At 40.2% G+C, this 10,382-nt stretch overlaps 1 protein-coding gene across 1 annotated transcript in view; it reads right to left on the reverse strand.

Annotated features, from left to right (window-relative positions):
* Positions 1 to 463: 463 nt before the first annotated feature.
* The window catches only part of LOC112957525 (serine/threonine-protein kinase PDIK1L-like), a 15,528-nt gene continuing 5,609 nt past the window's right edge, over positions 464 to 10,382 (reverse strand). The window contains 3 exon segments of the mRNA XM_026051174.1: positions 464 to 553; positions 2,569 to 2,596; positions 2,598 to 3,040. Coding sequence (XP_025906959.1) covers positions 464 to 553; positions 2,569 to 2,596; positions 2,598 to 3,040 — 561 coding nt within the window.

Raw genomic sequence — 10,382 nt, forward strand, 5'->3', positions numbered from 1 at the left:
GCCAGTAGATGTGATATTTCTTGTTGGGATGACCCAGGTGATAGGTTTCATACTAGGTTTCTGCTATGAGTTGCTTCTGGAGGATGTCTATGTGTGCCTTCTGCTTCCCCGAGTTGCTCACAGAGATCAGCCTCCCACTGCTCAGTGCTTCATGCCTGGCAGACCAGAGCAGGGCAACAGTCATGCCCTCTATAGTTATCATGTCTTGGGAGCATGAGCACAGGCAAACATAGGCCATGCCTCCTAAAATAACTTTTTTTTTTTTTACAAATACATGCTCAGAAACTTAAATATGCATATCAGTTTCAGGACCATAAAATTCCCTATCCCAGCTCTTATCAGGGCTATAAGTGAATCTTGGTCTCTTTGGGATCTTCCTATTCTTATCATACAAAACGTCCAGTTTTATTTCTCTAGATCTGTGCACTATTAGACTTTTACATATAAGGAACCTGCCTTTTTTTCAGGATTCTTTCTTGTTCTTCAGGAACAAGGGTAAATATAATTTCAGGATATTTGCTGAAGAGAGCAAACAATTGAGTGGCAACAGAGACTGTAAGGAAAAGGGGAGGAAGAAAAGGCATCAGTTAGAAACTGCTTAAAAATATGTGTGTTCCATGCAGTTTCTGGAGAAGAAAGTAGCAGGCAGAAAAACTAGTCAAAAGTATATGATACATATATATTTAACCACAAGAATCTCACCCACTTCTAAGTGACAGATGAAATCATGTAACACATACACTAGAAATGTCAAGCGAACCATTCAAAAAACCATGGAAATTGTCCACCCTTTTGTCTTTTTATGTTACAGCAAGAGACAGCAGACAAATGAGCCAATCAATCATTGCTTATATACCCAGCCTCGTAGAGCTTCCAGGATGTTGTATAATTTGTGATTTGACCTCTTGGTACCTTCCTCTTGCTGAAGTTCTCACAGAAAAAAATGATGTGCCAATGAAGAGTGACACAAGATTCATCTTTTTTGACTGGCTAGGTCACAATGACTGCTTGGGTTTGTCTATAGCAGTCTGCAGTCTGGGAGACAGTCTGTGGCGTGACATTTAAAAGTTTCACCAGGAAAGCCACAAACGCACTTAGGTCAATTCAGTGGGGCATTGGGTGATCCATAATATACTTTTGTGATCTTCCCTCGGCTTCTGCAGCAATGAGCCTTATATTTCAAAATTTCTTTGATTAAAAGAGACAACTGCTCTGCATAGCACCTTGCAACCGTCTGCGCTGCACTGTGTCCACTCATTCTTTGTGTGGAGGAGAATTGTCCCTGCGCATGCAAAGCCCTTGGTGCTGCAGGACTGCTGTCACAATTTCTGCACTGTTCCCGCTTGGGTGGCAATGGATGTGGCCAAAACCAGTGAGGGGCTGCCTTTACGTCTGGCTGATCTTCTCATGCAGAGCAGACACACTAAGCTCCCTGGCAGCTGGCGTTGCCTGCCGAGTGCTGTAATGTCCTCTTTGGAGCTGGCCCAGCCCTCCTGCTGGTGGCCTGGACGGAGGCTTATGGAAGCACATTCTCAAGCACCTGCTCCTTTAGCAGCCTCTGAAATTGTGTTGTGTTATTACCGCTGCAGGGACCGATTGCTGCTGCTTAGTGAAATGGATCGAATCCTAGTACTCTGTCTCCAGCTGCCTCTTGCATGTGGCAGTGTCCAGAGCACCTTGAGGCTGTGGTGACTCATTATTAATGGTAAATTTTGTGGTGGTAACCACTGGTGGGGAATTGCCACCACTATTTGTTTAGGAAAACATCAGTGAGTTAGCCACTTCCCTGTCCTGCTGCCTTTGTTCTCCCTGCCAGATCCTAATTTAATATGCCAAATGAAACTGGATGTGACGGGGAGTCCTCCAGCATGCACTCTCTGCTCACACATCCACTCACCTCCCTTGCTGCTCTGCTGTTTCCTTGTGATTTATGGCCCACTGGCAATCCACATGGAGCAGGACCGGAAACTTTACACCAAGTGAATCAATTACAGCGTACTAGATTGATAGGACACCTACAGTATTTAAAAATAATTGAACTGTGAATGGTTAAGTAAATTGAAAAATTCTATAAGCATGAGTGCTAGGTAATTAGAAATGGCAACTGTAAAAGAACAAGAGTATTTTAAGCAGCAACAACAGGAATAAATGTTAAATTTCTGGTATTTTGGAGGTCTGTTTCTACTTTCAGTCTGTAAAAGCCATCATCAAATCTAAATCTAAACATGATAGGAATCATAGAATCGTTAAGGTTGGAAGGGACCTTTAGAGGTCATCTAGTCCAACCTCACTGCACACACAGGGTCACCTAGAGCATGTGGCACAGGGCTGTGTCCAAGAGGGTTTTAAAGACCTCCAGAGAGGGAGAGTCTACAACTTCTCTTGGCAACCTGTTCCAGTGCTCTGTCACCCTCACTGTCAAGAAATTTTTCATGAAGTTCTTATGGAATTTTTGATGCTTTAGTTTGTGGTTTTTTCCTCTAGTCCTATCGTTGGCCACCACTGAAAAGAGGCCGGTCCTTACTCTCTCCCTTAGCATCCATGTTGCCCTTGCTCATCAAGGCACACCTTGATGAGGCCAAAATCTGCTACCTTCACCACAGCTGTGCGAGATCAGGATGTTGTCCACCTTCAGGTCACTGCGCAGGACATGGTTGCGATGCAGGAAGGCCACGGCGCTGCTCAGCTACCACATGAATATGTTGTTGAGGTGGGCATCAGGGTCGTGCACCAGCAGGTACTCGTTCATGTTGTTGCCATGGCAGAACTCCATGACAAACCAGAGGAAACAGGCAACCTTGGGGTCCGTGCAGCGGCACGTCTTGAGGCAGGTCTCCATGAGCCACAGGCGGCTCTCAGAGCGGCTCCAGTGCTGCCGTAGCGGCTGGAAGAGGCAGCTGCTCTGCAGGACACGCTCTTCCAGCTGCACCATGTGCTCGTGCTGCCTGACGATGCTCCACAGGGTCCAGAACTCCGGCAGTTCTGTGGCTCCTTGACACAGCTGGTTGTTCTGCTCCTCACAGAGCACTCCTCTTCCAGCCTGAAACATTTAAATCAGAAGTAACACTCATGTTGTCTAGTTTTCCATTTCTAATGACCTAAAGTTTCATTTAGCAGTTTCAGAAGTTCATTCAGTTTCTTTATTCATATTTGCATTGATTTCGTTGAGCTTCACAGCATGTCAATAGTGGGAATACATGATATGTCATATGACACGCTATCATATTTACTTCATTTTTTAAATTGTTAATTTTCATTAATAATGATTTGCTATCTTTGTTTCAGGTTCATAATATCTTCTGCTTGTATTGTATTGACAGATTGTTGCATAACCAAAGTTGTAAGGCTTCCTAACTGCCTGTTAAAGTTCATTTATCCTAGCAAGCAATTATTTACAGTAGTAGTATCATGGAGTCAATGGGACTAATGGCATGCTCAAGAGGAGTGAAGATGATACAACAGGACGACACATACCTAATGATTTAAATATATATTGCAGTTGATATGTGGAGCCCCTTCCTGCCTTCTAAGTTCAACAGGATCTGAAGGGGTTCAGCACTATTAGAGACATTTAGCATCTTCCAGGGTTAGCCCTCTCTGCCCCAGCGAGCTCTCTTCACTCATCAAAATGACATTTTTAACTGTTCCTCACAATAAAATACTACAATTATAATAGATGGTAAAAAAAAGTTATTATTTTTGGAATAATATAAAATAACTAGTCATTAAAAATAATATCTAGGAAAACAGTAAAATAGTTGTAACTCTAACTTCAGAAACACACTGTGCAGCTTGTGAATTTTAATATATGATACAGGCTATATGTTTTATGGGTATACTGTTCTATCAGAAAATGGGAGTCATGCTTCTAGTAGCCTATCACACAGTTTTTATAATATCATTGCAACATACCTCTGGAGGAGAAATCATACTATAAAAGTAAATAGCAATATTCTCTGAGATTTTAGATTTTTTTATTCTCATCTTGTCAGCCTGTTTAAGCATGTATAGCATATGTTTGCTTTCCCCACCAATGCATAACAACAAGAAAGCCTGATCTGTCCTATACCAACAACAACCCATAAGAAATTTCATAGAACTATTTTCTTTTTTTTGGGGGGGAGCATACTTATAGATATACATATCATATATAGTAATATATGATATATTGTCTTCCTTTCATCTCTTAAAAAGATGGAAATATCCCTTCTGTATAGCATAATAATTTGCTTAATTTAATGTACATTTAGTAATGTTAACAAGGGAGAAATGTTTAACCTAACTGTACTTTGCACTCAGAATAAATTGCGTCTTTAAAATGTGCTTGCATAGTCTACAAATCTTAACTCTCAGTCCTGGTGAACAGCTTCTCTGATACTCTATGTTAGAGGAAAATGTCCATTAACTTTCAGGACATTTCTGGGAAACTAATCCCCAGGGAGGATGAAATTCAGAAGAGTCTGGCAAATCTGCACCTTTGATCCACTCTCCACACAGCAAAACTAGACAGGTTTATGCCAAAGACTTAAACAAAAATTCTTGGGGAATTCTCAGTCCACAAGTATCTGCAATCTTTACAATCTAGGATACTTTTCATTAGGTAATATCTCAGGTTTTTAGCTCTTTCATATGCAAGTCAGTTTGCAGGAATGACAGGAGGAAAAGCCACTGAAAACCTCTGTTTAGCCCTCTTTCTCTACCATGTAGTAGGCACTGACTTGGTATGCAGGGGGTTGTTTAAAGGGTTTAAGGAAAAACATCACTTTTGTGCTTCCTTGTCTTTGTCCCTCTCTTTAAAAATAATTAGATTACTGCAAATTTAAAAGCCTATGACAGGTGATATGTGGTTAAATCATTTTTCAAGACACGGGAATTTAGATACTGGTGAATGCCTTGAGATATCTGTCAGAATTATGTTTAAAAAAAAAAATGGTTCCCTCTGCTGTATACTACAGAGCCTAATATGCTCTTATTGACAGTATTGGAACAATAGTAGCAAAATCATTCCTTTTTGATGATAGGTTGGTGTGGAAGAGCTGCTCACCTCTGTTAGCATTTTAAAACACACTGCTAATTACAATAACTGTGCTTTGAGTAGTAGCAATACAGAAATCTTTTGCAGAAACCTAACTCCCAAGTGAGACAGAGCACCATATTATTTCACTGGGTTTTATGTGATAGTTTTGGCATGAGAAGGTGGTGACAATGCTACAGAACTTCATCCATTGACTGTGATAAGTGCAGCAACAAAAGAAAAAATGCTGAATAGACAATGATACCCAGCATCTGTTATTGTTCTTCCAAGACTTCTTTATATCTTTTTTTTTTTATATTTGAAGAGGTTTTAGTCAGCATTCCAAAAATTGCGTTTAAAAGGCAGCACATCAAAAATCTACAGATACTGCTTAGGTGATTCTAGTTAATTTAATGGAAATTGGCAGTGAATGTCAAAGGAAATACTGTTGAAAGTCTCGGACTTGCAATATAGATGAAATATTCCAGCTTACTTAGTGGCTCAGCTTTGTTTCATAATTAGTTTTCTTTGTCTAGCTTCTAAGTATCTATGAACTGGATTTTCTAGACGGATCAAAGAAGGTGTTTTTAAATAGTCAGTCCTCAAGAGGAGTATTTCAGGTGCTCTGAAACGCTCTCCTTAGCTTCCAGCAACTGTGTCATTCAAGCAGCCTAGTTGTAGGAGCTGATCTATCTATTCTGTATTTTACTTGTAGACTCTTACTATAAGTTCCATCTCACTCTGGGAAAGTCTGAAGTGATTTTGGTTCCTGTGCAAGTCAATGGATACCTAAATGTCTGTGAAATGGTAGCCTGGCAGCAAGGTAATCCTCCTATATTTCCTTTAATGACAGTCTTTTTCACTGCCACCTTATCTCATTAATCCTGTCTCCAAAAGTTAAAAAAAGGATCCTTATATCCACATAATGGGTTGCATGTGTTTTCAAGTTCTCTTCTGTAGTCCCATTTCCCTGACCTCATGAACTAAATGAATTAAAGTTTCTGAATCACTTTGCATCCTATAGGACCATCGACTAGAAAGCATATGCCATTTGATAGTTCAATAAATTCTTGATAATGTTCTCCCCCACCTTTCCTGTGAAAGCTCCAATGCTCCCTGCTCCCTGTGCAATGCCTGCTGAGTAACTGGATACACAGGTAGCTTAGTCCACATTTACAGACTGTAACAAGGAACAACCTACAGACTCCTAGGAGGTTTCCATGAGTACATGTAGGAAGGAAGGAGAATTTATTTTAGTGGTAAACTGGCAAGGTATATTCGGATAAACTTCCGAATATAACAAAGAGTTAATACATGGAACTCTATCCAAATCCTTGTGTCCTACCCGTATATGCTTTTTTTGAGCCTCAGAGAAAAGCACTGTAAAGTAACTTGCCACCAGAAAGGAGGTATTCACCAACATATGTGGTTAGCAGCATGCCCTTGCCTCATTTTCCTGGTGAGGAAAAGAAACAAAAAGATCAAATGATTTGACCAAGGAAATGAAATCAAATTTCTTGAGTTCCATGCAACTGCTGGAAGTTTTGGATCAACTTTCCTCATCACTATTGCTTTGAGTTTTGCCTTAAGAAATCCAGCACTCCACTGCAGGTGGTCTGCACTCTTGAGTCCCACTTGTTTCTCCAGGGCAAGGAGCTGTTTTCTCCCAATCATTAAATAAACTATTGGAAAATGCACTGTTTCAAATAAAAGATTTTATCATTTACTGCTGAGGGAATACACATCAATAATTGCTCTCAACTTCCCCGTGGGAGCTGAGACGCTGGGGTGAGCAGCAAGCTTTCGGGTGTGCTTCATAAAGCTCAGAGATTAGAGGAGTCCCTGGAGCTTCTCAGAAGGAAACCATTCTGTTTTCAGTGCATAGCTCTAAGGATGCAACTTCAGGGAATGTGCATGTCAGGAATAAGCCCAGATCTTAACCCGGAGAGGCAAGTGGCTTGGTACTGCTGTGCACAATCTCGTTTGGGGTCTCTTTACTTCATATATATCCACAAAGCAATCTCATGAGGTGGTGGAAAAGGGGCTTGAAACAGAGGATCTCAGAGAAAGCATCCAGCATGACATAGAATTTGATGGGAAGGTTTCCCTTGGATGAAACACCAGCAGTCTTTCCCTCTGTGCAGGCTAGCTCTGCTTTTACTCTTTCTGAAGTTATGAATATTTTTGACTTCTTTCCACTTTTGTAATTTTATGTGGTTTTTTTTTTTTTTTTTTTTTTTTTTTTTTTTTTTTTTTTTTTTTTTTTTTTTTTTTTTTTTTTTTTTTCTATGAGCTTGCAGTGTTTGTGCATCTGAGAGCGTAGCCTCTCGGCTTGTTTGCAGGAGCGAGTAACAAAACAGATAATGTCTGTGTCACTGGTCTAAAGAGAATAAACCTCTTTAAGAGCATAAATCAGTCTCCTGATGCTTGTCCTTGTAGAACTTAAGGGTAGCATGCTTATCAAAGAGGACAGGGATCAAGGGCTGGAACAGCTAAACTACGTTGCCATGAGTTTTTAAGCTTTTGGCAATTAATTAGTGATAGTGGGGCCCAATCTGCAAATGTACTGAAAACCTACTCTTCCTTACACTTTTGCCCAAACTGCAAAAAATACCAAATTGCTTCAGTTCTGGGAAGATCTTGAAATATCACGTGTCGGTTGGAATATCTCAGATGAAAGTCTGGACAAAGATAGAATATTAGGAGTTATGAGCAGAGGATGGGAAACTTGAAGCTCTTTTTTTTTAGCTTGGTTTAGTTAGGTTTTATTTCTGTTTGGTGTGGGGGGTTGTGTTTCTTATACATATAAATATAAAAAATCTTTTTCTTCTGTAAAATATTACCTATGCCTCCATGAATGTCACTTTTTGGCATAGTAATTTGCAGGAAGGAAGTAAATAATTCTGGATGAGAATATGCTTTTTATGCACTCAAGCAAGCCAAGGCATCTCCCAGCTGGGCATGAAACATTGATTTTGATCCTGGCCAACTGCACAGTCACATTAAATTGCTCCATCAAACCAACGCAGGCTTGAAACTTCATTGATCCAGCCTCGAAGAATCACTGCAGGCATTGCAGTGTTCCCATTTTAAGCTTTCTCATTGTGATTGCCCAGCTAATGGCAGCATGTAGGCAGGAGATGCTCAGGGCCAGCACTTCCTCACTTTCCAGCATCCACCAGTTGCTTTTTGCACGAGCTGTGCCAGTTTTCTTTGCCCTAACTCAAAGCAGACTCGCAATCAGAAGAGCACTAAGTATGTTCTTTTCAGTCTCTGCTGAGGACCAGGCCTGGCACTTCTTGTGCAGGGGATAGGCCAGAGGGGAATGCTCTGCTCAGAGCTGTTTCTGAAGCCATAGGCGGTCCTGTATGAGCCTTGGTTTTCTGTATGTTTTTTCTTATACATATTAAAACCCAGTGTTTCGCTTGCTTATTGTTGTAATGAGCTTAATATAACATATATCCAAACATGTTACATTCTATAAAAAGAATAAAAAGGGAGGTATCCTTTCTGAATAGGAAGATTATGCTGTTACAGGATTCTGGTGGGAAGTTTTCATGTTAGTTAAGGACAGCCTGTTGCTTAATGGACAAAATAAGGACTAACTAAATATAGCTAAAGGTGAGTTTATGGTAAGCCAATTAATGATGGACATTAATAACATCTAATTAATTACCAAGGAGGAGTTATGGCTGAGGAGCTCTGGGAGCCTTTGAGTTTCTCAGCTTGCAGCTAAGCATTGGTTTAAAAATGTAATAAGCTGAGAAGCATATTAGCTGAAATCAAAGTGAGGGGTTTTTGAAACAGCCAGTTGGGGAGAAGACAGATCTAACACCATGAAGACAAATTATTTACTAAGCAAAATTACACTGAAATATTATGACCAAGAAAGCAGATCCAGCCTTGCAGGCAGAAAACTATCATCTGCTTTAGGAAGAAGGGAGATTGTTATCAAAATCCAAGTTAAATGAAGGCATTATCTAAAATAAGATGAGGAAAGAAATCTTAAAATGTGACTGACAAATCTGGACAATTTCATAACTAAAGGAGAAGTTTTGGAATTTCATTTGGAGATGAAGATGGAAAATGTGAATCTGTGCTGCTTTATTTCCCATGGAAGAAAGCATTAACCCGCTAACGGAAGCAAAAAATGATTTTTCATTTGTTCATCCTCTTGGAAATTAATTCCCAGACTGCCCTGAAAGTCTTAGCTTCTACTTGAAAATCAGAAGTATAAATGATATGACAGTTGATTTGCAGAAGACAAATTTGACTGAGATGGGGAAATATTGGTTTCAGAAAGCTTTGAGTTTTGTTAATACCCTTTTAATGTAAAGGACTTTAAAAGGCTGGAGGAGAACTATATGAGGTTCAAAATATGCTGATCTTTCAAGTGTAGTTTTGAAAAGAAAGTCCAGTTCAGTGCTGCACTTTGTCATTACAAAGTTCCCTTGCAAACAATGAAAACCAGGCTTGATATTGCTGCAGTAAAACATATCTGCAGTAAAAAGTAAAACATAAAAGCATTGTAAATATTTCTTTTTTATTCATCACAAGTTTGTGAAAAGGGTACAACAACCTTTCCCTTAAAGATTATATGAAGAGCCTAATAAATGAGACAGAACCGGACTCTTCTAGTACTCATGGCGGGATAGAGAGGGTCCTAATTCCTAAAATCTCACTGACATGCTGTTCATTTCCCTGGTCTTTATATGGTGTTCACTGCATGATCTCTGAGCCCTCACTCATTTACTTCTCCCTGAGCCTCAGAGTAACCCAGCACATGCTCTGAGCCTCCTCGTAATTAAGTCACATTTTACTTCCTTTCTGGTTCCCCCATGTGTCTTCAAGCAGCATCTTCTGCAATGTACTCATATAGAAAACCATGGCTTTACCTACTCTCCGTGCCACGTAGAAACAGACACAAAGTCTTAGAAAAAAATATTGATAGGCTTCGCCCTGCCTGCCCTCTGCCCTGCGCTCCCCTGCCTTCCCATGCTGTGCTACCCAGTCCCCAGGGAGCCACCCCATTCATTTCCCACCACTGTGAGAAGTATCTTCACATTGATGATATTCTGCTACTGTCCAAAAGACATGTAATTCCCCCTGGATATTCTAAATATTATCTGGAGCTCACTAACCCCTTTCTCTGTGCTGTAGATAAATTGCTTTTAGAGACCTATCTGCTTAACACCTCATCTAGCAACCAGGCTCTCCTTTTTGGAAATATTGTGAAATTTGCTGTTTCCTCTCTTGTCACCCATGAAACTGGCCCTTTCCTTTCCTTTCCTTTCCTTTCCTTTCCTTTCCTTTCCTTTCCTTTCCTTTCCTTTCCTTTCCTTTCCTTTCCTTTCCTTTCCTTTCCTTT

The sequence above is a fragment of the Nothoprocta perdicaria genome, unplaced genomic scaffold (genome assembly GCF_003342845.1).
Source record: "Nothoprocta perdicaria isolate Ctin4 unplaced genomic scaffold, notPer1 scaffold_73, whole genome shotgun sequence".
NCBI classification, from domain to species: Eukaryota; Metazoa; Chordata; class Aves; order Tinamiformes; family Tinamidae; genus Nothoprocta; species Nothoprocta perdicaria.